The sequence below is a fragment of the Musa acuminata genome, chromosome BXJ1-10 (genome assembly GCF_036884655.1).
Source record: "Musa acuminata AAA Group cultivar baxijiao chromosome BXJ1-10, Cavendish_Baxijiao_AAA, whole genome shotgun sequence".
NCBI classification, from domain to species: Eukaryota; Viridiplantae; Streptophyta; class Magnoliopsida; order Zingiberales; family Musaceae; genus Musa; species Musa acuminata.
Window position 1 is genome coordinate 31,579,517 of NC_088336.1, and position 25,715 is coordinate 31,605,231.

Sequence of the window (25,715 nt, forward strand, 5' to 3'; positions counted from 1 at the left end):
GCAGGATTGGTGATCTTGGCTTGTTAGTGATGAAGACTTCCAATGCATGAACAATGGACGTTCTACCTAAATGATCTCTTCCTGCTTATAATATAGTGACAAACAGGATTAGTGATAGATTGCAGGGTCTGATGGCCTCCTCTTTCCTAACACCTTCAACCAATGGGCTGGTGATAAGTTACATGGCGGCTGATGTTTGTTTCCTGTAGGGTTGTCCGATGTGCTTCCAATCTCATTCATTCTCATTCATACTCGACACGGCTCTGACTTCTTCAAGTTAAAGAGGTATTATATTCATCAAGTGGATACAAGTTGATATCCGCTTTCTAACACCCGAAGGTATTATATAATATCATCGCCAAGATTACATCAAGTCTTTACCAGCTAATCTAGATGACACCTTCCTCTATGAGTTGACTCAACCTCTTGATCTCTAACTTTAGGATCGCAACCTGAAGAATACATAGCCACCAACTCAGCACATGATGATGCTTGGAAGCTCCCAAAGGTGTTGATACGAGAAAAAGAAAGGGCATCTCTTTCAGCTATTGCTTGCTCTATCTCTGCCCGTTGTAGTGTCAAAAGCTCCTCAGACCGCAGGCCTTCACTCACTCTTAGGTCAGTTCTTGTAGCAGCATCGACTGCCTCCTGAGATGGCTTAGGATGAAAAGCAACTGAAGAACTGTGCATTGAGCTATGCTCCTTCCACTAGGAGGGATTACATAAAAGAGAAAATGGAAGAAATCAAGTTAAGTCCAAAACAGTGAACTATGATTACACTCCAAACCTCAGCTTTGTGAGAGGATAAAGAAGCCTCCATTTCGTTCAAAATCTTGTGTAGCCTCTGTACTTTACTTCTGAATGTGGTAGAGCCATCGGGGAGCTCAGCTTGGTGATCCTGGCAAGTCGAGTTGTCAAGTTCAAGTGCAAAGAAGAAGACGGTAAGTGTAGACAGACACAAGATACTGGACATTCAAGAACTCACCAATCTGAAACCCTTCCTCTCTTCCGGAATGCCCCTCGCCGACTACAAAACAGTGTATGAATGTAAGAGCATAAACATCCTATCACCACAGGATGATCTCTAGAAGGAATTGGTGGATACGGATGAACCAAAAGATTTCAAGTAAACTAAACTGATAAGCACAGACCTTCCAGAAATTACTGCCTACATTGCCGGGCTCCTTTGAAATTGTACCATTTCTCCGTGCTAGTAACCATGAAGATCGCAAGACAATTAATAAACATGAAGGAATGTTTCTGTTCGCAATGCTCTATCTTTTATCCAAACGTAAGACACAACTTCTCTATGCACATCTCAAGTGGTCACCCTGGAGGCATTACAGCAATCACGACACGGGTCTTTCAGAATCCTACAAGGTAGAAGCTTTGGTTTGTTGGAAGAAGGCTCGTAGACCTAGAAATGTTCCTTTTTTTTCTACGGACATATAGGCACTAGTATTATCATCTCAATTCTCAGAATTCTTAGCAGCATTATACTAGAATTCCTCAAGATGTGATGAATTCTGAAGCATAAATTGTTAACAGAACATATTTTTAAGACACAAAAAGATTCCCTCAAGTTGGAGAGACTTACATGAGCAGGATGATCAAATTTCTTAGCACGGCACACCTTCCTGTGACCTGATCTCCAGTGAAGAATCTGACATATTTCTGAGAGCTGCAATTTCCAAGAAACTGTTAATTCTTTGTTTGTTATGTAACTAAAGATAATGGAAACCTGTTAAATCAAGATGATAATGCTTAGAAGTGCATATAACATATAACAAAAGAATACATAACTATAACCAAAACACACTGATTGAGAACTCAGGAATCAGCAACATCTCACCCTCACCGGAGAGGCCACTTCGGAAATTGAAGAAAACAGGGCAGATCTTGTGCCTCCACTGAATGATCAAGCACAAGAGGATGGCCTCACACTGGTTCATAGACATGGCCCATGGATGACAACAACAACTACTAGACCACTAGGCTCGGTTGTGGAATCAAAAGAACTGGACATATTAGACACTACAAAACTTGGCTTAGAATATTTGAAAATGCATAAAATTTGTTGTGGTTCATGATTTAGGATTTTAGGGACCTAAGGAAGGAGACTAGACATTTAAGATAGCACCCAACAGGATTTAGAAAGCATCACACATAGTAGGATTTAGATAGCATCATGTCTGGTCTTTACTCATTATTTTGTATATCCAAATCTTCTCATGTTGAAATTTTCAAAAAAGAGGAATATCTCAATCAGTGTGCAACAAACATGCCCTATAAATTTGTCGGGGTGACGCTGGTTCGTGCAACCCCAAACGGCATGGGAGGGGAGCGATCGTCATCCCAAATTACTGGTGGCACATCCGACGTGGCGTCGCATCTTCCTCCCGAGGTTCCGTGCTTGCGCTGGCATGGTTGGGGGTCGTGTCCACGTGCGAAATCCATAATATGCCCTATCACTCCCCTCCCCCCAACGAGCATGCTCCGGGATCCTCATGAGGGGCTGAGGGCACAGTTGGGTCGTCAATGCGGCATCGTCCCGACCTTTCCGGTGCGGTCCTTATCGGGACGGCGCTAGTTTGTGCGGCCCTAGACGAAGTGGGATGGGAGCAACCATCATCCCGAATTCCTGATGGCACATCCGACATGGTGCAGCGTCTTCCTCCTGAGGTTCCGTGCTTGTGCTGGCGTGGTTGGGGGTCGTGTCCACATGTCAAAATCCATAATATGCCGTATCACTTCTAAAGTAAGTTAAAGGCTTCGAGTAAAACTAAAACCTACATATGTAACTTCTGATGGCTAAGTATTCAGTTTGATCCACTTTTAGGAAATGCAAGTAATTGCTCGACTAAAACAGTGTTTACGTGGGGTTAGGTTGTTAGTAGGTTCACAATTTGACATATTCTAATAGGCATTGGTTCAAAAGGTGTAAGTGGGATATGGCAGGTAGATTCCACCAAATTCTAAAGTGGAAACTTCTCAAGCCTCTAAATTCAAATAAACAGAGTCTGAAGTTGTACATTGATGTGATTTTTGAAGGCACTACAGGCTTCAAGGGCAAAAGATATATGAACATTGACATTGACTCAGATTATCCTTTAGTTTGACCATAGCATGTTGGTTACTTCTGCAAAAGATGTTAATCAAGTAAGCATATGCAGTAACCACTAATGCTCCAATTGTTGGGTACTGTCCTTGCTTCTGGTATTGGTGGTGTCTGTGCTTGTTCTTGACTACTACTGCTTCACAAACCCAATTACCAAAGAGCATTTACGAGAACTCATCTCTGTTAGAAATTATGAAATCATACCTTTGACAAAAAGAAAGAAGACATGATCAAATCATCATAAGGCTTGCCTTGTGAAATCTCTAACCAAATGAACGGCAACAGTCGGGAAGTCGGATTACCAGTAGAGGACGGGCCTTACAGCATTTACACCTCCAGAAGGCGGCAGCCTTGCACACGGAGCAGAGCCTCGCGGATGCATTGGCGCAAGCGGATGCGCATGCCGGAAGGGCGGTCGCGCACTCGGGGTCCGGCTTCGCCCCGTCTATCTCATCGGGGCGTAGGCGCTCGACCCGCGGTCTCCAACCGGATAGCGCCACCAGGGCGAGGAGGAGGGTCGCCACCACGGCGACGACGCCGGGGAAATCGAGGAGGAGCATTTATGCGACGGTCGTATTGGATGTACGGTTTGGGCGCATCGCCATCCTATGACATGAACTTGAGGCGAACAGCAACGGCGATGATGCGACGTGATCAACGAAGGAAGCCTCGAGACAACGCGTCGCCTTTGACCGAGAGCGAAAGGTCGAACCGATGAGTTTGACTCGAACTTGAATAAGTAAGCCCAGCTTTGGGTTTTGATATGCTGGTAATATCATATAATTGTGAAGCATACACAATTCTACAAGCTATTTCATCTGTCATATATTAGCCATTACATAAATCTGTATGCTCATTCGTAAAGGAAATTGCGAATCGAGCAGGAAGAGAATGACAGATCATTTCAACTTGTTGGTGCTGCTCCAGAAGTCAAATCTTCACTGGAATAGGCGATCGGTGAACTCGGTTCCCTGTACCACTGGTTCTCTTGGCGTGTCAAGAAGCACGCCTCTGCATCAAATAATTCAAACAAGCACTAAGATTTTGCAATTGGATAGAGAAATGGCAGGATTAGAAACCCACAGGTACGTATGAATGGAAATGGACAATACATTTACCTGAGACGAACACATCCTTGTATTCATCATCATCATATACGAATGAAGGAGGCTCCGGCGAACCAACACCGACGATGGTGCTTCCGCTGATCGAGATATGTGAAGAACATTGAAGGGTTAGTAAAAGCACCAATGCTCAAATTCAAAAGCCAAATGTCATCACTGATTATTTGTTCATGAGATATGCGATCGAACCAATCGTATTAATAAGCAAAATATAGTCATAAATCAGGCACAAATATCATCTCAGAACAACTGTCTTGTAGTTCTGAGATAACATTATGCAGAAAAGGAACTTTCTTGTAGTTCTGCTATCTGTATTCTATGTCAAAAAAAATGATGGTTTAACAGGGCCAACACGGCCGGCATTGTTTCCATAAAATTTCACGACCTGGACTTCCATCAAGTGTAATTTTCAGCCAGTTGCAAGCACAGTTCTGCTGAATGCTGAACCAAACTCAGTCACCATCCACAATAAGGTTTTATACTTCAATCCAAATGCAATAAAACATGTAAGTTGGAGGATGCTTCCAAGGGCTCAGTCATGAATGTTTACAGGGTCGCACAATTTATGCCGTAGTGTCACGGACAAACTTCTTAACAGGGTGTTTGATGTAATGCTTATGTATGTCCGTGTCTTTTGGCATGTTCATGCCTTGTACAGCAGGTAGAGGGGCGGCCGAAGGCTTAATAGTCCCATTTTAGTTGGGTTGGTGGCCTCTTCAGGCTTGTAAATAAAAGTTGTGTCATGTGGACACGTGAGAGAGATTCTCGGTCTGTAATGGACCATTTTACCCTTTGTGGTGCCACTGTTCAGAGCTTGTAAGGTATGTTTATAATTTGCATTGTCTATAAAGTGTTTTTCGGAGATGTTTGCTTGTGGATCCCGATTGAGGCGTTTTCTTTAGCCCGTTCTCTCTTTTGTTGGTCCTAAGGGACAATGGGAGGCTTCGGGGAGGCTGACCTTTGCGGACGGACACGCAAGGGTGCCGCACGACTTAGGCAAAACCAGCTAAGGTCGTGACATTATGGTATCAGAGCCGAACAAGCACTCATAGAAACACTTAGCATGCAAACGTGGGGGACCTAGCGGGGCTGCGTTGAGGGCAGTCAGCACACGCGCGACCGTTTGGGGGGAAAACGGGCATAGAGATGTAGGGAAAAGGAGTCGCTTAGAGGAGCGGGCATCCGAGATTGGCATTCAGAGGAATGGCCAACCCTTCGCGCAAGAGGCACCACGAGAACAGGCAAGCTTGGAAGAATGCGGAGCGCACAAAGGTTGGGATGGCTGAGTTTGAGCTACGGCTCAACGTTGACAACTATACTTGATGGTGCTCTAGGCAAGCGAGGCGCTTGGCAAGAATGAGACCATGCAAGGTGGAATGAGTTGCTCAACGACCAAAAGAGTTATGCAAAGCTCACAGAGGTGAGGGGAATTGCTAACTCGAAGAATTTGGTACTCATGCATGGGCTTGTATGCGGACGATGGAATGTTCGTGGCCATCCCAAGGCGATCGAGACTCGGCGCCATGGAGCATTGAAACTTTCTCTTCGGCATGTGAAGGATACGTCCGTAGGAGGCTGAAGTGTGCAACAAGTTCAGCATGTTGCTAGGCCTTGAGGGGCGCAGCGGGGGCTGTATTGACGAGGAGGTGCAATCTAGCAAGTGTGTTTGCAGGAGGCAGAACAATGCACAGTTTGTTCAGCAGATCGGAGTAGTCCAAGGGGATGGTGGTCTCCGAAACGAAGAGAGATGTTGCTCCAATGGGACAGTTATCCAGGAGGGATAAGTCCCAGCTCTCCAGAGGGAGAATCATGTGCGACGGACTGCACATGTTGAGGAGGAGTACCTCTACAAACAACAACTCCACGAAGCTCGATGGACTGAGCAGGCGGCGAGGAGTCATCGCATGATCTCGCTTGAGAGAATGCATTGGTGGATGCATTGCGAGATCAAGTGGGGGAGCGACCCAAAGCAACTCAAATGGAGGCACACTTGGAGTCGATATGGAAATCGAATTCAAGGGAGGGCTGACCCGTGGAATGGTGGGCGCGAGGGCCACCATCGACTCAATGCAAAAACGAGGAGCGGAGCAACTTGGGTGTAACTTGGCGAAGTACCCAAGCCGCATGAAAGGAGCCAGCATAGAAGTTGGAACATGGAGCAGAGGCACAGTGCTTTCCCTAGACAGAGGTCAAGGACATGAACTCTTGTAGAGGCAGGAGTAGAATCATGTTGTTCCTTGGGTCCTTCATTCTGACAGAGCGGACTCATCTTGCATGGTGCCAAAGACGAAGGGAGCTTCGGGGCACATACACCTTATCTCGGAGGAGCATTTGATGGAGGAACTAAGGCGACTCAATTTGCGGAGGCGAAGTTGAGTTCAGAAGGCCTTAGCACGGGGCAAGAGGACGCAGAGGCGGGTACTCTTGAAGAATATGCCACAGTGTTGCCATTCAAGTTGCCATGAAGGAAGCGGTGCGCAGCGGAGATTGTGCTGGTAGGGGCAGAGGCCCAGGATCCAGACAATGGTGCACTAATTGTAGCGAAGTCGGGGGACTTCGGGAGCTACTAGGCGACAGACTGTCCTAGAGCGGTGCTTCATCTAGGTGTGACCCAGGAGTGGGTGAATGAAGGTCGATTGCCAAAGGAGCGAACAAAACCGAAGGTGGAAGAGATCCTGCGATGTATTGGCAGAGGCCACACATGGAGGGTTCACAATTCGAGTTTATTCCACAAGGATCAGAATGCAATGGAGATGTCACCAGGAGGCGACATGGTGCAGCGGATCGTGGTGAAACAGTTCGTGGCAATGCGACACACACGACATAGTCCCGGGAGGGACTAGATCATATGGAGGTATGATCGAGAGCTACTGGAAGCTCCACTTCGGTGAACAACACGACGGCAAGAAGGGCTTTGGATTCAAGGGGTGAAGGCCATGGTACCGCAGAGGCGGGTCTTCCGGGCGTGCATCGAATCTTGCATCGGATGAAAACCTTGGTCATCAGCATATGGGGGCTGTGTTCCACCAAGGGAAGAGTTCGAATGCAAGTACCAGTGAGTCCCATGGGAGGGACTTGATCATGCAGAGGTATGATCGAAGCAGCTGGAGAGTTGGACTGCTCCAGAGCTCATATTCGCTTAAGGGAGCCCGACAAGTCAAAGGACAAGGTCGAGTAAGCGGACGTTGCTACCAAGGAAGCTAAGGAGAACAGAATCGGTGCAAACTCTACAACGTGATGGTAGAGGCCATGCATAGGAGTTGCAGTCTGTCTTTCCATCGACCAAACGGACTGCTTGGAGAACACAGAGGTGTTGAAGCAGGGGGTCGAAAGGGGCGAGGAAGCGACGACAAGTCCAGAGGGACTTAGCTACCCAAAATCAAGCATCGGTTAGAATGGAGGTGGACTCAGAGGAGTGCCACAGAGACATATCTACTGATCGTGAAGAAAAGGGATGCAGATGCGAGGCAACGGATAGTAGGGCCATGGGCATGGCAGCGCCATGGTACCGCAGAGGCGGGACTTCCGTGAAAGTCATTGATCCCTTGCTCTCATGGAGGGAGAGCGCTTGGTCGTGAAAGGGGCCGAGGAGGTGGAGCATGCAGAGGCAATCTCCAAGTACCGAGACAAGGCTGAAGGGCAGAGGCCGAGGAACTTCGTAAGACCGGTGTCAACAAGTTTCTCATCAAGATAGCCGTAAGTGAAGAACTTCGGGTCATGCAAGAGTGCACGACCAAGGAACGAAGCAAGCAGTACGCGGTGCTGTACCTTTACTACTCAGTGGAGTAGGCGGCAGGGTTGATGGAGAAGACGGTACAATCCCAGAGGCGACCTCATCTATCAGAGAATTACTCCAAGCTGGGGTGAAAACTTCCTACATTCCAGAAGTTCAATGGCATTGAGAAGGTGAATCACAGTAACTAAACTCAACGCAAGGAGTGCAAACACTTCAAGTGCTTCAGAAGTGTGAGCAAAGAGCAGGCGAAGGCCAGTAACCAGCTCGACGCATGAAGTACAACCTCGAGGAGGCGGGCGAAGTCAAGTAACCTTTGCCTTCTCAACTCTTAAGAGGATGGGCGAAACCGAGTACCCCAATTCTCTTATCTATCCAGCAGAGGAGCTCTGCACAAGTTCAAAGACCCTTCGAAGATAATGGAAGACAATAGTTGTCAAATCCTCACCAACGGTGATCAGTGCTACTGAGAGTAGATTGTCCGCTTCATTTCCCAACGAAATGCCAATCGAAAGCGGAAGTGATGCGAACCTACTTGGATGTGACAACTAACTGAAAGAAGAGTCAATGAGCAGATTTTGTGGAGGAAGGACCCAAAACTTCAGAAGTTTGCGAGACGATGCTCGTTAAAGCTCCAACAAGTATCCACCCAGTTCGAGCAGCATGTGGAATTTATGAGAGACTGACGCAGTAAGGATGGTCTTTTCCTTCATCTAGGAGATCCGCAGGAATCAATGAGGATCAACACAACTCAGCCAACCCCACACCAGAGTCAGAGTCATTGGCGAGTTGAAGCAGCATGGCGGATCAAAGGTTCGACTACTCAAAAACAACAGCGGAGAGCAGCTGGGAGTCAAGAGGCGCATTGTAGCTGGAGCAGAAGATTGAAGATTCAGCAAAGGCGAGAAGTTGCAGTGTCGACAAAGGCTTCAACGAGGACGTCGAAGGAATAAGTGGGGGAGAATGTCACGGACAAACTTCTTAACAGGGTGTTTGATGTAATGCTTATGTATGTCCGTGTCTTTTGGCATGTTCATGCCTTGTACAGCAGGTAGAGGGGCGGCCGAAGGCTTGATAGTCCCATTTTAGTTGGGTTGGTGGCCTCTTCAGGCTTGTAAATAAAAGTTGTGTCATGTGGACACGTGAGAGAGATTCTCGGTCTGTAATGGACCATTTTACCCTTTGTGGTGCCACTGTTCAGAGCTTGTAAGGTATGTTTGTAATTTGCATTGTCTATAAAGTGTTTTTCGGAGATGTTTGCTTGTGGATCCCGATTGAGGCGTTTTCTCTAGCCCGTTCTCTCTTTTGTTGGTCCTAAGGGACAATGGGAGGCTTCGGGGAGGCTGACCTTTGCGGACGGACACGCAAGGGTGCCGCACGACTTAGGCAAAACCAGCTAAGGTCGTGACAGTAGGGATGATTTCACTCATGCCCTTGCGAAAATTGGAAAATTCTGATTTATCCATTGAAAACTTGAGACGAACAATGCTACATGGAGCTCTATGAACAAGATCATTTCAAGGTATAGAGCTTCAAACAACTGCATGATTGAAAAAATGGATGCAAGAATTATGTATGTTATTTTGTGAAAGATCCTGACTCATAACAAGTACTTGCCTCCTATTTTACTCTCATACATGTATTCAACTTTTTTTGTCTCCATTCGTCCATTCAGGGGTGTCAGCCATAGGCATGCCACAAACATGGAGAGAAGAAATTTCTAGTGCATCTTCAACAGAATGTTTGGATAACTTGCTTTCTTAATTTGCTTGCTCGCTTATTTTTATTTGATATTGCAAAATTAGCAGACAAACTCAAAGTTTGCACAGGAGTTTAGAAACTGAACATCAGCAAGTTAAAGCTACACAATTTCCAAGACATGTAAGTCAGAGAAACAAAGTCATTTAATTCAGTTAAGCAAAAGGAAAACAAGCTTCAAAATGGGTGTGGAAGCAGCATAACATGTACAGAATCTAAACAGAATCCAGTAAAATATCAGCTTATGAGTTCATGCCAAACCCAAAGCCGTTCATATCTAACCTAAGCAAAGCTGGTGATCATCTTACCTTCCTGACATGAAAACAGCATCGTACTGTCCGCGACTGGCAGCAAGCACACGTTTTTTCAACCTTTTAAGAGATGGAAGGACTTCAAAAGCAGGAGGCTCTGCAAAGCAGAAGCAACATTTCTTAATATGCAAGTGACCAGTTATTAGAAAGAGACACTATAAGCATAAAAAAGGTGCAATAGAAATATATACCAAGATCATTTATACAAACATCTTGAGATACTCCATTTTGAGTGATCTCACCAAGCAACACCAGTGGGTCATATGAACTAATTTGGTCTAGCCGAAGTCGCTGCACAAGAAATAATCTAAGTAGGTAGAAACTAAAGGCACAATTGGTGATGCATGTCAAGTTTAATCAAAGTTATATGTTGTTGCCTTGTAAACTTCGGCAGTTGAGCATGCTTCTTGAGGCTTTATGAGAACCATAGGCAAGTCCAGTGGCAGTGGACGTGGAATATCCTCAACAACCTGCAAAAATATCCTTCGAGAAAACCATCAAACTCAATACTAGTTAACCAAATCAGAACAAAAATTATGCATTGTGCCTTTCCCATCCCGACACAGAAAGAACATGAAGATAACCAAGAAAATGCTTATAAGAAAGGTAGAAACACCTCACGTCCAAGGATGCCATGTTAAAATATATTAATTTCAGGATTGTCATTATGCAGTTAATCATAAGCAAAATAAACTAGACACGAAGTTCAATATAGTGTGAGTTTTTAATCATGACACATTCAAATATTTCTGAAACTCTCGATCAGTTAAATCCTTCTTGAAGGATAATTGTGAGCTACTACAAATGCCTACTAAAATGAATCTCCAGTTTTGACAACGTCCATAAGATAATGAACTGTGTTCTAGTATAAGCTATGATACCAGATGCAGATACCATGTCCAAATGATACATGCATCTATCTGTGACTCTGGACTAACAGGGATACTCTTGAGTTAAAACTGCTTAACATATAGCAGGAAATTAATCAATTGGAGGTTGCTAAACTCGAACTCAGCATTCCATATTTGACATTTTTTTCAATCCTGTAGAGAAAATGCTCTGTTCTTCTGATAATAGCTTCTTTAACATGAGAACCGTAGAGGAATTTTCAACAGAAATTTCATACACGTGCTAAAAGGAAACTACAAAGAGACAAACGATCGCAAATAATTTCTACCATGTTAGCATGAGCTAGATTGGATTTTCAAAAGATACACACATGACCAGATGATATTTAGCTATATAGTCTCTATCGAGGGAAAAAGGAAACAATAGTTTTGCAACATCTATGTGATGCATACCTCTCCCCTACCAGTACAATATGCTGCTCCATGCGAGAAAAAGAAGGGGACATCAGAACCAATTTCACCTGACCATTCCTGAAGTTCCTTTTCGGTAGCAGGACAGCCACTAAATTGATTAGCAGCCCATAATGCAGTTGCAGCATTACTACTTCCACCTCCAAGACCAGCACCAGTAGGCACCTTCTTATCAAGATGAATCTGTATGTAATGTGGACATGGACATTAATTTAAAATCTCTAAGAAAGAATATATACTTCAAACAATTTCAGACTTTGCCTCAAAACATATGGATTTACCCAGAAGAAGTTATCGGTACCAGTTTTCTTTCTATAAAGGTTGAGTGCCTTGATGATCTGACATTTAACAACACAGAACTCCAGAGTAAGAGAAGATTCCATGAAAGCTTATGACATGAACAAACGTTTTTTTCTGTATAGTACAAAACTCAAGTCTAGTTATCTCAAACATCCGACAATATCCACCTGAAGACAACATATGATACTTAAACATACCAAGTTTCTTTCATCCAGTGGAACACCTGACACATTAGCTGACAAGCGATCTCTGGTCTTAGTTGGCGACAAGGAGAATTTGATAGTATCTCCTAAACTTATAACCTGAAAGTTTGAGAGATATATAAGTAAAACAATCATAAATCATAAATTAAGAAGATAAACACTGAAACTGTAACCCCAAAAAGTTTTCCATATCTATACAACAGCAACTTGCCTCATCACTGACATAAAAATCACCAAACAAGAATAAGCATCCAGCACTTCACAACAAAAGTGTAATTGGTTCTAGTAGCCAAATAACTCTTCAATTGCAAACACTACCACACTGGAAATTTCAACTATTATTGCTACGGTGCTGGGGCCGACAAATGAGGCCTATAAACTAAGATTAACAACAATCGTACAGAGGTACGAAATAAATTAATAACAGAAAATGCAATCCCTTTTCCTAGCTATTTAACTTGCAGCGAGTAAAAGCTTTAAACTTACATGAAACAGCGATGCCAAATCATGAAAACCATCTTCCCGCTTACCAGTAATCCTCAAAAACACGTTTATCTGCAGGTCACACGACCACAGAGACACAGATCAATTCAACTGCCATGGCAACGGTATCAACGAGAGAAGTCCGAGTGTTCAGGGCCAACTACCTTGCACGGCGAAAAGAGGGACAGCCTAGAAAGTCCAGTGTTCTTATCCACTTCATCCGCCAACTTGTTCAACCTTTCATCCGGATCATACACTACCTAGAAACCAAATTGCCTTGAGAGAATGCCCTAGAATACACCGATTGAAATAGCAGAACCACAATTACGGCATTTAATTTTGTAATTCCGCGCACCTCCACTTGCCTCCTCCCAGATGTTGAGTCAGCCATGATTCTATGCGACGGACGACTCCTCGTCGTCCTCCTCCAACATGAAGTCCCGAGGCCAAAGCAAGGAGTGGGAGAAGCCGCCCCTTTCTTGAAGAGTCCGCTGGATCTCTTCCCATCGAAACTGAAAGGGTGGGGGTGGTGGGAGAGGAGATGGGATGAGGCCATCATCGTATCGGAACGGGAGGGGAGGGGATCGCCGCGGGGGGGATGGGTTTGTGTGTGGGGAGCGAGCTCGGAAGAACAGAAGTATGTCTCAACAATATTATATTATTGGGTGATTTATCAGACCAGTCATAAACTTTAGAACCCGATCGATTGCAGTCGATTCCGACTCAATTTACGCTATAGAACAGAGAAATCAATCACACTCGAGCTTAATCGGACCGAAATTAGATCGCACATCGAACCCGCATGAAATGTTTTGAATATCGAGTCATTATCCTCACCGCAGTGCGCAGAAGTGACTACTCGCGGGGTAATCATACCATCCGCTTTCTTCTCCTCCCGATATGATGTACGGAGGTCTGAAGACTCTCCGGTCATATTACTGCCATCTGCGAGATGAGATATGAATTTATTTTTGGCACAAAATCGATTATTTTTGACAATCTTATTCGCACATCGGTGAGCAGATTCTCGTCAAAGAGAACTGGCGGTCTCCGTAGCACTGGAATGAAAGTGAATCCCAGCCGTTCATCTTCCGGGGTCAAAAACAAATATTTAGAGGACTAATATGCAAAAGAGTTCAAACCATGAACAAACCCGGTTGAACAGAACCGGACCGGACCAAAACAAGTGAGCCGAACCGTTCGTGTCTTCCCTTATTTCTTGCCCATTCTTCCCCGTTCTTAGTTTCCGCGGATTGCGAGCCGTCTTCTCTTCCCCTTTCGCCCACGCTGAGCGCTCGTTCGCTGGTTCTAATGGCGAATCCGTTCCATGGATCTGGTCCTCTTCGATCGAGGTTTATCATCTTCTTTTCTCTTCTCTCTCTCTCTATCTCTCTTTGGAATTTTGCTATTTTTTGGTTTTGTTTTGTATCTAAGATGACCTAGATTTGGCCTCTCGGGGTTTGGGCTGCAGAGAGGGCCTCACCTCGAGGCCAGCCGCGGCCTCGGATGACATCCAGTTGCAGATCGATCCGATACACGCGGATTTGGACGATCACATCACTGGCCTCCGTGGAAAGATCCGACAGCTGAAGGGCGTGAGTATTTTTTTCGCTTCTCTTGATGGAAATGCGTTTGGAGTTTGTTGATCTTGGTTTTCTTAGCTTATGTACCTTGAGTTGGTTCTTTTCATTTTGGATGCGTTTTTATAGTTGATGGAAAAGTCGGATGTGAATAAAGAAGATATTGGCAAAATAAAGAACAAAATTTGGTGATCGTTTAGAGATGCTATTGGCTTCGAACGTTTTAGGTTTGTTCCTGGTAATAATTGGTGTTCTTAGGGCTGACTCAATCTGGATCACATAATGGTTTGTCGTTGAAATGTTGCTTGGTTGCATTCTATTTGAGTTTTTCCAGGATCTATGGAAATTTTGGTATTATTTTTTCTTGAATAAGCCATACATTATTAAGATTCTGGTACTTATTTACATTTTTGGGAAGAAAAAGAACATGATTATGATTCTGTTGGGTCGTGCTTAAAGATTCTACAAAAGTAAGTTAAGATTTTCTATGTCTGAGATGATTGGTTATTGAGATAGATCCGAGGATGGTAAATACAATCATAAAGCACAAGGCACGGAGATTCATTGGAGAACGAATTATGATGTGCTTAATTAATCAACAAAAGTTAACAAATGTCATTCTTTAAAATCCTTAGAAAGCTGATCCACCCCGGTGGTGCCACCAATTAAACAAAAGCAAAGTTGTATAAATATATGCAAACAAATTCGATTAACTGCACATTATTTTCTATCCTTAAGGGTATATGCGATGCAAACTTTCATGAGATAATATCTAAGAAGAAAAAGAAGCTGGAAGCTTTATCGTGTACTGCTAGACACTTAAGCACCAACGGGTTTTGGGTTTGCAGTATTTCATTATCTATGCAACTGTATTTATCTTATAATTATGAATATTCTAAGTTTTACATCTTCGATGGGCTTCAACTTATGAAAACATATATGTGCTTGGAATAAATGTAACCTCAATGCTTTGTTTTATAAGAATGACCTTTATAATCGTCTGATAATGTTGCTAACGTGATTTATAGATTGTTTCATTTAGCATTTTCTTTTCAAGATAAGTCTTTGTCATAATTTCTTTCCTTGCCCGGATTTTGTGGCTTCTCTGTTTAACAAAACTTATATTTGGCATACCAGGTAGCCCAAGAGATTGAAAATGAAGCCAAGTTTCAGAAGGATTTCATATCTCAGTTGGTAATTTCAGTTATTACTTATTAGTCAGTTTTGGCAGTTTCAATTACCGCATGCACTTCCCCAGTGCGCCTACGTGCTTAATTTATTGAATTGCTGAACTATAACTATCTATTTAACTTTAATTGTTCACACTCTTAATTTTTGAAGAAAAAGGACTATCACAATTCTTTATATTAGTTTCATGATATATTTGCTTTCGGTTTGTGTATGTACTCTCCGAAAGTTCCTTAATTGCATTCATAGAACTACAAAAATTATATTTCATGTTTATGAAAAAATGGAGATTGAGGTTATAATGCTAATTTGCTTCATGATATATTTGCTTTCATGATATATTTGCTTTCGGTTTGTGTATGTACTCTCCGAAAGTTCCTTAATTGCATTCATAGAACTACAAAAATTATATTTCATGTTTATGAAAAAATGGAGATTGAGGTTATAATGCTAATTTGCTAGATGCTTTTGTGACTGTTGGCATATTTATTATGTAAGTGCTTAGATTTTCTTAATATCTTTTAGACATTATGTTAAATTCATATGGCATTGCCATGGTTTGGTATTTGAACTTTTATATACTGGGGATGAGTGGTGATGAGTGTTTGCTTTTTGTTCCTTTGAATAGCAGTGATCTCTCCTAAAGATAATGCATTTGCTTCGGTGTCTTGATGATTTTGCTTCCTAGGAAAGGATTATTAATATTAGGTATTGTAACTCCTAATATCTATATATTTGGATATCTGTAAAATGCTTATATATTTGGATATCTACTAGATCTTGTTCATAGTTTATATTCTAATCATTATTTGATACATTTTTTTTCCCTTAAAACAGCAAATGACTCTCATAAAAGCTCAGGCAGGGGTAAAGAACAACGTGAGGAGGATTAACAAGAAAATTATCCAGCAGGGCTCAAACCATGTTTTACATGTTGTCCTGTTTGCTCTCTTCTGTTTTTTTCTAATCTATCTATGGTCTAAATTTTCCAAAAGATGAGGGAAAAAGATGTCAAAGAAGAATCAGAAGCTTGTCAGAATGGATAACATTTTTGACTCTATTCTTGATGAATTTATCACTTAGAACTAGAATCACTAGAACATTAAAATCATTCAGCCGCTCAGGATACTTGAGCTTAATGATTTGCTGGTATCGATGAGAGCTTCTTTGTTTTGTGGGGAATATATTTCTTCCTGAGATGCTGAACCTTTTGGACTTGTGTAGAGACATTATAATGCAGTACGGTGTGGAAAGTTTCTCATCTTCAACAAGAATGTATATTGGTTATTTCTCATATCATGGGCTCCTAAATCCATCTTTTTTTTGTATCCTTGTATTTAAATGTAGAATTATTGTGTGATATGGAGGAGCATTTTTCTGATGACGATGGTTCTATGTTAAGCAGACAATTTGATGAACCTTTGTTGGAATATTTTGATACGTTGGATGCTGAATTAAGGAATCAGTGGCTCAAGTCGTAAACGAAAGCTTTGGTTGCTGATATCCAAGAGAAGTCTATAGAGGATGCAATCATCAAAGTTTCAGTTTGCCGTGTCAATCACTGCACTAATGGTATATTCATAGACACGCTCAAAACAGGTTTGTTTCTATACAGCATCAACCGCAGCAGCAGCAGCAGCTATCTTTGCCCTCTTTCTTTTATTTGTGGATGTCATGTCTCTAAGATTTATGGGCAAATGAAAAGTTGATCAGACTTGTTGGATCATAAACCATGGATGTTTACTACACGTACTCTCTTTGTGGTGTTCATCTCTACCTAATTCTAGCCATTAGTAATGTGATGTTCAGTCTTTGGCCAGCCATTCTCTGCGAGTGACATCAATAGAAAACTTCTCACAATGTCATTTTATTGGTCCATGCAATCAATGTGACGTGCTCAAGACAGATACACGTTGCTATTCCACCTCATAGATGTTTTAGACATTTGACGAACAAGATTTGGTAAACAAACAATACTAATAATAATAATAATAAAAGCAATTTTCAACTTCAACATGATTCAATTGTTTAAGCAGATGATCCAAAATATTAGTACCATGGATTTTGTTTTGGTTATAGATGCAAGAAGCCATGGGTGAGAGAAAAATGAAGACAGGGTAAAAGGGAATCGTTTACCATTTGATTTTTTTTTTTTGTATTAGGTGATAACTGTGGAATAGACATGTTGACATGAGTTGTTGGCTTCCAAGTATAGTCTAAAGATTTTTGTGTTGTGGCTCAGCTGGATTTGCACTTAAGTGGTGCAAAGATAAGAAAATGATAGGTTTATTAGCTATGCTATTGAGACCTAAAAGCAAAAACAATTTAATAACATCTCCTCTTCCCTCCACCAATAACATAAATATTTCTTACAAACAAATGGAACACTGTTGCATTTGAGTGTCAATTGCATCATAGTCTCAGTTCATTTCCCTTCTCCTACCTTTTCAACAATGTCACCCTCTTATCCCCACCACCACAATTAATTAGCTCTGCTGTCTTTTATTTATAGACTCCATAAACTTGCTGAAATCATACCTCTCTTCTTGAATCATCAGATCAGGTTCTGTTATGTTGAGAGCTTGTTTGTTCTGCATCTGGTGATGGGCTCAAAGTAGAGAAGATGGCCAAGAACAAGGTCAAAAAAGAGTTACCTTGGAACAACTAGCTCCCTTTCAGCCAAACCTTCCTCCTACCTCCGTCCATCTCACTTCTGTTGCTCTCTATCGTTCCATCCTCCTTACCGTGACCCATCCACAAAGTTACAATGGAAAGGAAACTTCAAAACAAGATGAAGAGGCTCAGCAGCTCAGACACCCTTAAAGGTCTGGTAGAAAGAGATCCTGGTCTTGTCCTCCTCCCCTCTCTCTCTCTCCCTCTCTAAAGATCACTAGACCTGCACTTTTCATTGTTGTCAGTGGAAGAATTGGTTAAGGATGAGGCATTTCTTCTCCATGGAATGGAGGAGATGGAGTGCGAGGAGGAGCTCCGCAGCAATGGGCTGGGAGAGAAGAAGCGCCGACTAAGCATGGAGCAAGCCAGAGCACTGGAGAAGAACTTCGAAGTGGAGAACAAGCTCGACCCCGCGAGGAAGCTGAGGCTGGCACAAGATTTAGGCCTGCAGCCACGACAGGTGGCTGTCTGGTTCCAGAACCGCCGCGCTCGATGGAAGACGAAGCAGCTCGAGCGCGACTACAGCAACCTCAAGGCTCAGCATGATGCCCTCAAGCTCGACTGTGATGCCCTCCGCCACGACAAGGAGGCTCTTATAGCCGAGGTGAGCATGCAGAACTCGAGATGTCGTCTCAAGTACTATACATGTGTTATCACATCCCTGGTGAACCATTCAGATCAAAGATCTCAAAGCGAAGAAGCTTTCAGCCTCTGAGATGGACGCAGCGGAGGAGGCGAGGCCTCCTCTGATCTGTAAGGACGGCGCTTCCGATAGCGACCGCAGCGTGGTGTTCAATGCTGAAGCAAACCGGCCTCATGGTTCCTCCTTTTCCTTTGACAACAAGGCTCGAGATGCGCAGGGCAGCTACTTGGACGAGGAGTTTTTGGGTGGGGAGGAGCTCTGCAGCAGCCTGTTCTCGGAGCAGCAGCAGCAGCAGCCGCTGCTACTTCTCGATGCATGGGACTATGACAACTTCAAATCGTCGCTGCAATAGTGACTTGTGCACAAAGGCCGGAGAGATTGGAAGAAAGAGAAACCAAACAGTGCAGTGCGGAAGTCTCTTTCTGTAAGGGCAGTGGGATTCAAAATGCGAGCTGTGAAAATAAACAATTTCATTTGTGCCGGTTGTTTTGGAAAACAAAAACATATAAGTAACACAATTGGTTAGATTAATATATCTTTCATTTTTAATGTATAGAATGTTAAAAATTATTTTAACATATCTTTTTATCAATAAAGTTATTAGAAACGAAAGGTATATTGAAATTATTTTCTTGTCTATCATTTTCGTATCGATTTATATGTTATGTTTTTCGTCAATGTAACTAACGATGTTAAAACAAATAAAATTATTTATTTTATTTTTAAAATTATAATGATGTTAAGGCAAATGAACAAATTGTAGTTACTTGTATTTGAACTCTATTAGCATTATAATATCTGTACTTAAAAAATTTATATTGGGATCTCTATGATTCTGAAAGTAAAATAAATAAATGTATTTATCCTAAAGTCATTATTAGTGAAAAATACAATAATGATATAACTTATTGGATCAATACAAAAGTGATAGATAAAATGATAATTTTAATTTCTCTTCTACTTTTAGCACGTGAGATATTTAAATTATCCTTTTGCCAATAAAGTTATTAGAAACGAAAGAAATATTAAAATTATCTTTTTGTCTTCGTACCGATCCAGTACGTAGTGTCACGTGTTGTGTTTTCCATCAATACAGTTGATAATGTTAAGACAAATAAGATTATTTATTTTATTTTTAAAATTATAAAAATTTTAATATAATTTTTTAAGTATAAGGATCATAATACTAATATAATCTAAGTTTAAAAGGTAATATACAATTAGTCATCCAAGGTAATATACTAATAACAAATAATTAATTTTTATTAATTATTTACTAAATAATTAAAAATATTTGTACATTAAAAGTATAAAAAAAATATAAATTTACAGAAATGGGATTTGCACTCGGCCCAATCAAACGACACAGTCACGCAGTGACAGTTCCGCATTGACCAGCTCCGAAGGATGAATTCATGGTGCTCCAACAATGGAGGAGACCACCACCACTTCCTGCCTCACAAGTCATGCGTGAGAGCAATCTCCCATAGCTATAAATCCCAGAGCGAGAAGGCCACACCCATCATCCAAGACTCAGCAGCTACCCGCTCTCCAAGCACAGCACACAAGCAGCAGCAGCAGCAGCAGCAAGGAGGATCAAACGATGGCTTGCAGCAAGGCCCTCGCCCTCACCCTCATCTGCCTGGTGGTGGTTTTCACGGCCTCCTCCTCAGCCGCCGCCGCCGCCACCGCCGACGACGGCTCATGCTATTGCAAGTGCGTCAAGCGATGCAAGACGATCCCCGGCACCGGTCACTCCGACTGCGGCAAGTCCTGCGAGACCGGCTGCGCCGCGGCCGGGCACGAGGCCCACGACGCTTCCTGTGACCCCACTCAGTGAAGACCCCCGGCCGCCGCCCACTGCGGCAACAGAGCTCAGGCGACGTTCCGGCTTTCTGTCCGTCATCAACCTTTGTCTAGTTCTAGTGATCAAACTGCACAAGTTGTGATGCCTGCGCATTTCCCATTTCCCATTTCCCATGTCGTTGGATTGCAAATGGCGCTTACTACTACTAATAAAGTATCGTGTTGCTTGATATGTTTCATGGGTCACATCATCTTGATATATAAGAGTACCTTTGATCTGAGATTTATGAGCATCTCCGATACTGAAGGAAGAAGTTGGTGTTGGTTGATGTCCTTAAAGATAACCGGTGGAAAATGTTCAAGACAATCACTGCAAGAGTTAAAAGACAGTTGCAAATCTAATTGTAAATTTGAAGTCCATAAAACAATCTGTCACACAGATCTAATTGAAACTTCTTAGAAAAATGATGAATGAGTAGCTCAGATCAAACAACATACATGTCTACCAGACAAAAGAATTTATAGCTGTACAGGAGACAGAACATGGAACAACAACATTGACAGAGTTCCAAGAATGTGACTTTGGGTTCTTCACATCACACCTCCGATGGTGTTACCATACTGCAATCAAATCCTTAATTTAGGCCTAAACTCTGTCGAATAACATCTTTAGATTTGGTCCACGCGTGGATCTCATAAAGGTCTGATACTTTGGAAACCCACAAGCTCGATGCGCTTATTTCCTCGTAGAAATGGAGTGTTGGTGCCTGCTCTTTGATCGATGTCTGCTGCTCTTGTGCCCGCCGCCGCTACCTGCACCTCTATGGCTGCTTCCCTCGCCGGTCATGCCCTTAACTGAACTAGTTGAGACCTGGCCAACTCGCCTGGTCGCCCTCCTCCGTGTTCCCCAGCCACTGTTTCCGAGGGCAGCCTTGGCAACGCTGTCGGTTGCCGCTTCCCTTGCCCTTAGCGGCTTGATAGGCTGCTTGTTCAGATACGTTAGATGTGGGAGGAGGCCACAGACTGCCTTACGTAGCTGGTCGTCTCCGATGTTGCTCTGAATCGGGTTCCCAAGCAGGTTGAGGGCCAACAGGGAGTTGTAGTTGGCAACAAGCTGGCCCAATGCCTTTGCTGTGGTTATCTTGTTGAAGCTCAGGTCAAGAACTGTGAGCTTCAGAAGCCTGTGAAGTCCCTCAACACCGCTAAGCTTGTTCCCGGCCAGATACAGCTGCTTGATTAGAGTACAGTATGACAGCCCTGTAAAAGCATCCACAAAACCTTTCAATTCCCAGATAATATCATTTCTACTACTAAGTTCATGATGAAAGCATTTCAATTCAGATCATTAGCATCTTATCTGAAATTGTGTTCTTTTGCAGCTGAATACAACTAGATATTGTTCTTACCCACCACCACAAATAACTTTATGGACAATCTGACATGACATCCACATATTCTTCAACCCAAAGTTGTATCACCAACACATCCAGACTATGGAAAATTCAAACAAGATTCATTATTATGCATTACAGATTTTGTGTTCTTGTCAAAATAAACAGTGAGTTGAGTACCAAGTCATAATGTTGTAATAGAAGCTACAAACTACAAAAAGGAAAAGACTTGCAAATACCAATTGGACCACCTTATTCCCAACTGATCTATTAGGAGATGAAATCTATTGCTAGTGTGGTGAGCTAACATACCAATGGGACAAATTTATCGCATTCCGAATGAGAACCTTCAATGTCTCAAGCAGATAACTGACCTTACTGGCTAGTCGGAGAGCCGGTAATGACAGATATCTGCTACCAAAACAAAAAGAGTCATAGTTATGATACTGGAAGAGAAGCACATACCTAAATCATAAACCACAGAACTCAGAATCTACTGACAGGCATAATTTCCCTAAAGAATTCACATTTTCCGATCGCTCGAAATCTTTCAGCTATGGATCATTTAAAAGATACATTTGTTTTAGATCAATGACTTATTTACTAAAACCCCATCTAATTTAATGTGGATAAAACACCCATTTTCTCAAACTGCTGTTCTGTGCAGAAGTAAATCAAGTCAAAGGACACCACAAGCAAATCCAACAACAAAGTTATGAAGATAGGAATTCCTACCATGACCTATTCGCGAGATTCTGTTATAGCTGAGATTAAGAACGCGAAGCCTTGTCAGTTCCCTGAGTCCTTCGATTGTGCCAATCTTGTTCCTCGACAAGTCGAGCATGTGGAGACTCTTGGGTAAAGATCCAGGCGAAATGTGAACTGCAACAACATGAGACTAGTCATGTAAAGCATCCATGGTTGAGAAATGAGTTGCTACTTCATCTACACAATTAAGTGGCCAATTCTTTACCTATCAAGTTGCCAGATAAATTGACTGACCGGAGGCTGGTGAAAACTGAAATTGCTGGTATGACCTTTAAGCCCATGCTGGCAATGTGAGCCACCGAGGAAAGTGAATTCAGAGATTGGATGATGTTGTTGGCCTGCAAGACCTCCTCTGCTGCACGCCGGCAATTTCGAGCGCAGTTTTTGCTGGATGATTCTCCGGTCTCCAGAAAATTTGGGTGTGTCTGAGACCCTGCTGCTGTTTCATCTTCTTCGTTCTCATCGTCCTCGATTGGGCAGAATGGACTGTCATCAAGATTGTGAACCCAAGCACTGACTCTATCGAAGGAAGAAGATTCTGCAGAAAAAGCAACCCACTGGTTCGGAGGCCATGCACCATTCCTACATCTAATGTCAGATTCTTCCACGGCTTTCTTGTTCTTCAAATCAGCCCCGCAGCTTGGTTCGAGTGTATCAGAGCAATAACCATCTTTCTGATTGGAAGCATCATCGACGGTGACATTCCTCTCTGGTTTCGAAGACCAAGTCTTGTGAAGATTTCTGTGGCTCCATAGAAAAAGCTTCCACCAAAGCTTCCTACTTCTTGAAGGAAGCACCTGACTCGAAGACCTCTTCTTTAGCATCACTTTATCGGCACTCCATGAGGTAATTACTGATGTCGGGCTGCCTTGGATTGACTTTGGTGCTTCTCCAAGGAAATTTCCAGATAAGTTTTGAAGGTCATCATCATACGAGCGGGCATTGGTTGTGGACCTAAACAATTTACTAGCTCTCTTCGTCTCAATATTAGAGCATGAGCGCATTAACATGGGAGACCCCCAGAAAGCAGTGGTCCGGCCCATCCCTGGATCACTTACATGCCCACTCTGGATCATTACTTCGGGTGTGATGTCATCGAGATTCTCAGATACGTTCTCCAATCCACCATTGCTCAATTCTTGATTCAAACCGTGGCAAGTGGTTTCACCCTTTTCTTCTGCCAGGGCCTGGAGATCGAAGTCAGAGAAATCTCTTTTCATCGACAAGAAATCATCATGTTCATCACCTCCCTCATAAGCTGCCTCAATCGTCGCATCGGTTTGAACCAAATCCTCATCCTTCTTGCCGTTCCTCACCAATTTCACATTGGTTGAAGGGACCTCCTTCACCCGAGTTTTTACTGACACAGAGTCCTCGAAAGATGCCTCCTTTCTTGCCTTCTCGATAGATGCATAGACGAATTCTTCTGCCTCAACTGAAAAATCTCCATTGCCATTCTCCTTTTTCGGATGAATAATCTTTGAGGACTCCTGCAAGTAACAAGTCAAATGAGCACCAAATAGCACCAGAAATCGGCAAAAATTAAATCCGAATATGTGTGCTCACTTTGGATTTCTTCTTCTTTCCAATCAGAAGAGCAGGGAAGCAACTGATTCTTGTCATCTTTACCGATATCACGAAACTCATCAACAACACAAGATCCCTGATACGTTTGACAAGTACCTTCTCCTTATGATTCTAAAGAACAGCTACCAGACTCGATGGGGTTACAAGAAGCTTAAACGACGAAGGACTGGTAGGTGGTATCTACTGAAATGAATTTACGGGTTAGCCATTGTCGACCGGCGATCCATTAACCATCTGACAGAGAAGCCAGACAATAAGGAGAGTGGAGATTGGAACGGAGAGTAGAGGGAAGAGCGCGTCCTCCTGAGCCCACACCTTTCTCAAGGTGCGAGAGGATGGTACCTCAGTGACGGCCAGAGTGATCTAGAACAGCTCTGATACCAGCTGAGAACCCTCCCGAATTCTTGTTCAGTATCAGCCCTTAGGAGAGCAAAAAAGAAAGGAACAGATTAGATCTTTGAATCTAACAAACCCCAAATCCATAAACACAGATGAAGGAGGGGGAAAAGCTCGATCTTTGCTCTAAAACTGTCCTTTTCCCTTTGGTTAAATATCACTGTTTTGCCTTTGATCCTGATCCAAAAGCGGATGGAGAAAGCAACAAAAGCATTCCTCCATTAGATTCTGGATCACCAAAGTACAAGGAATCGATGGGCAAAGAGAAGGATTTCCGTTTCCACAAAGAAGATCATATTGCAAAAGATGAAAGATTAGGGAAGCATTAAAAAACCAATGAGCAGATAGAACATTCAAAAGCTGAAATTTTGGAAGCATGGAAAACCAATGGCAACGCCTCATCGGTTTTCATGGCCAAAGCTTGGAAGTGTTCTTCCCGGTGCCCTTTTTTCCCTAATCCCAGAAGACTAAGGAAGAAAAAGATCACATTATCTTCCTTTTATTTGTTCAGAAACAGAATAAATCCCAAACACGAGAAGACCTATTGGTTAGAAACACGAACCACAGAAGAAAGCTTCCGATGCGCTTACAATCTAGATCGGCCTCCACCTCGACCTCGACTGCAATAGAAGCCACGAACGAAGCAAAAGAACAATCTTTTTACCATCAATCTCATAAAAATCCCACCTTTACTCCTCCTTTCTCAATCTCAAAGAAGAGACGAAAGAATGGCCCGCAACGAAACACCACCGGAGAACTCTACGGGACGTCAGAAACCAGAGCGTGAGAAGATTATCAGGGAAGCTACATGTTTCGAGCACAGAGAGGCGTAACAATCTTAATACAAAGAGAGCCGGAGATGGAGGTAGGAAAGATCAAAACGAGCGGAGGAGGCGGAAGAGAGAATGTGGTTCCGCCGTGCCGCTCGTGGAGGAAGAGAAGGGGGAGGAGGAGAGGTTGTGTGGGGGAGGAGAGGCCGTGGTAGAAGCGGCAAGAAATAGGCAGCAGCTGCCGCGAGAGGAGCCAAACGCGCGATGGAAACACAACTGTGTCCGTTCCTTTGATTACAGGCTGAATCATGCGGTGCTTCTCAAAAGTTTCCATGTCATGAATGCCATCAGTGTCAAAGCACGACACAAGCCTAATCCCCTTTGGTGTAATCCAAGTCCAAATATCTCATGATCTAAGAGAGAGTCGGAACAGACGACAGAAATGCTTGTCGGCCTCCATGTCTGTCGCGTTGCGGCGTGTCGTACCGCATCGCGATTGCTGTGTTGTCGATGTACGGGGACCTGTAGCCATCGCAGCCTCCTCGAGTCTCACGCTTCTCCTTC

The 25,715-nt window shown here is 43.1% G+C and overlaps 5 protein-coding genes across 5 annotated transcripts; 2 read left to right on the forward strand and 3 right to left on the reverse strand.

Annotated features, from left to right (window-relative positions):
* Nucleotides 1-37: 37 nt before the first annotated feature.
* On the reverse strand, nucleotides 38-3,698 carry LOC108951510 (uncharacterized). Its single transcript, XM_065088175.1, has 5 exons — nucleotides 3,421-3,698; nucleotides 1,598-1,681; nucleotides 986-1,027; nucleotides 788-898; nucleotides 38-708 (listed from the first exon to the last, which is right to left on the reverse strand). Exons 1-5 carry the CDS (start codon nucleotides 3,676-3,678, stop codon nucleotides 385-387), a joined length of 819 nt encoding a protein of 272 aa, XP_064944247.1. The 5' UTR covers nucleotides 3,679-3,698; the 3' UTR covers nucleotides 38-384.
* Nucleotides 3,699-3,849: 151 nt separating this feature from the next.
* Nucleotides 3,850-12,967, reverse strand: LOC135596200 (4-diphosphocytidyl-2-C-methyl-D-erythritol kinase, chloroplastic-like). Its single transcript, XM_065088174.1, has 11 exons — nucleotides 12,705-12,967; nucleotides 12,514-12,609; nucleotides 12,353-12,421; nucleotides 11,861-11,965; nucleotides 11,645-11,701; nucleotides 11,346-11,546; nucleotides 10,422-10,514; nucleotides 10,236-10,335; nucleotides 10,042-10,141; nucleotides 4,237-4,322; nucleotides 3,850-4,129 (listed from the first exon to the last, which is right to left on the reverse strand). Exons 1-11 carry the CDS (start codon nucleotides 12,906-12,908, stop codon nucleotides 4,023-4,025), a joined length of 1,218 nt encoding a protein of 405 aa, XP_064944246.1. The 5' UTR covers nucleotides 12,909-12,967; the 3' UTR covers nucleotides 3,850-4,022.
* A 574-nt stretch (nucleotides 12,968-13,541) lies between these two features.
* Nucleotides 13,542-16,411, forward strand: LOC135596201 (bet1-like protein At4g14600). Its single transcript, XM_065088177.1, has 4 exons — nucleotides 13,542-13,701; nucleotides 13,821-13,944; nucleotides 15,067-15,123; nucleotides 15,955-16,411. The coding sequence occupies exons 1-4, from the start codon at nucleotides 13,661-13,663 to the stop codon at nucleotides 16,114-16,116; spliced, it is 384 nt and encodes a 127-aa protein (XP_064944249.1). The 5' UTR covers nucleotides 13,542-13,660; the 3' UTR covers nucleotides 16,117-16,411.
* Nucleotides 16,412-17,644: 1,233 nt separating this feature from the next.
* LOC108951172 (homeobox-leucine zipper protein HOX13-like) lies at nucleotides 17,645-19,060 on the forward strand. Its single transcript, XM_065088176.1, has 3 exons — nucleotides 17,645-17,942; nucleotides 18,036-18,394; nucleotides 18,468-19,060. Exons 1-3 carry the CDS (start codon nucleotides 17,885-17,887, stop codon nucleotides 18,783-18,785), a joined length of 735 nt encoding a protein of 244 aa, XP_064944248.1. The 5' UTR covers nucleotides 17,645-17,884; the 3' UTR covers nucleotides 18,786-19,060.
* A 1,599-nt stretch (nucleotides 19,061-20,659) lies between these two features.
* On the reverse strand, nucleotides 20,660-25,340 carry LOC103969226 (uncharacterized). Its single transcript, XM_018819597.2, has 5 exons — nucleotides 24,944-25,340; nucleotides 23,965-24,405; nucleotides 22,604-23,888; nucleotides 22,366-22,512; nucleotides 20,660-21,496 (listed from the first exon to the last, which is right to left on the reverse strand). Exons 2-5 carry the CDS (start codon nucleotides 24,043-24,045, stop codon nucleotides 20,976-20,978), a joined length of 2,034 nt encoding a protein of 677 aa, XP_018675142.2. The 5' UTR covers nucleotides 24,046-24,405; nucleotides 24,944-25,340; the 3' UTR covers nucleotides 20,660-20,975.
* Nucleotides 25,341-25,715: the final 375 nt, after the last annotated feature.

Coding starts and splice junctions, on each gene's coding strand:
- LOC108951510 (XM_065088175.1), bottom strand. CDS start 3,678: ATGCTCCTCCTCGATTTCCCCGGCGTCGTCGCCGTGGTGGCGACCCTC. Junction 1,682..3,420: donor GTAAGGCCCGTCCTCTACTG/GTAATCCGACTT, acceptor TGGAAATTGCAG/CTCTCAGAAATATGTCAGAT. Junction 709..787: donor TATCCTCTCACAAAGCTGAG/GTTTGGAGTGTA, acceptor AATCCCTCCTAG/TGGAAGGAGCATAGCTCAAT.
- LOC135596200 (XM_065088174.1), bottom strand. CDS start 12,908: ATGATGGCCTCATCCCATCTCCTCTCCCACCACCCCCACCCTTTCAGT. Junction 11,966..12,352: donor ATTTGGCATCGCTGTTTCAT/GTAAGTTTAAAG, acceptor TCAAACTTTCAG/GTTATAAGTTTAGGAGATAC. Junction 10,515..11,345: donor ATTGTACTGGTAGGGGAGAG/GTATGCATCACA, acceptor ATATTTTTGCAG/GTTGTTGAGGATATTCCACG.
- LOC135596201 (XM_065088177.1), top strand. CDS start 13,661: ATGGCGAATCCGTTCCATGGATCTGGTCCTCTTCGATCGAG. Junction 13,945..15,066: donor AGATCCGACAGCTGAAGGGC/GTGAGTATTTTT, acceptor TTGGCATACCAG/GTAGCCCAAGAGATTGAAAA. Junction 15,124..15,954: donor AGGATTTCATATCTCAGTTG/GTAATTTCAGTT, acceptor CCCTTAAAACAG/CAAATGACTCTCATAAAAGC.
- LOC108951172 (XM_065088176.1), top strand. CDS start 17,885: ATGGAAAGGAAACTTCAAAACAAGATGAAGAGGCTCAGCAGCTCAGAC. Junction 17,943..18,035: donor CAGCTCAGACACCCTTAAAG/GTCTGGTAGAAA, acceptor CATTGTTGTCAG/TGGAAGAATTGGTTAAGGAT. Junction 18,395..18,467: donor AGGAGGCTCTTATAGCCGAG/GTGAGCATGCAG, acceptor TGAACCATTCAG/ATCAAAGATCTCAAAGCGAA.
- LOC103969226 (XM_018819597.2), bottom strand. CDS start 24,045: ATGAGTTTCGTGATATCGGTAAAGATGACAAGAATCAGTTGCTTCCCT. Junction 22,513..22,603: donor TTTATCTGGCAACTTGATAG/GTAAAGAATTGG, acceptor ATGTTGTTGCAG/TTCACATTTCGCCTGGATCT. Junction 21,497..22,365: donor AATCTCGCGAATAGGTCATG/GTAGGAATTCCT, acceptor ATGCTTTTACAG/GGCTGTCATACTGTACTCTA.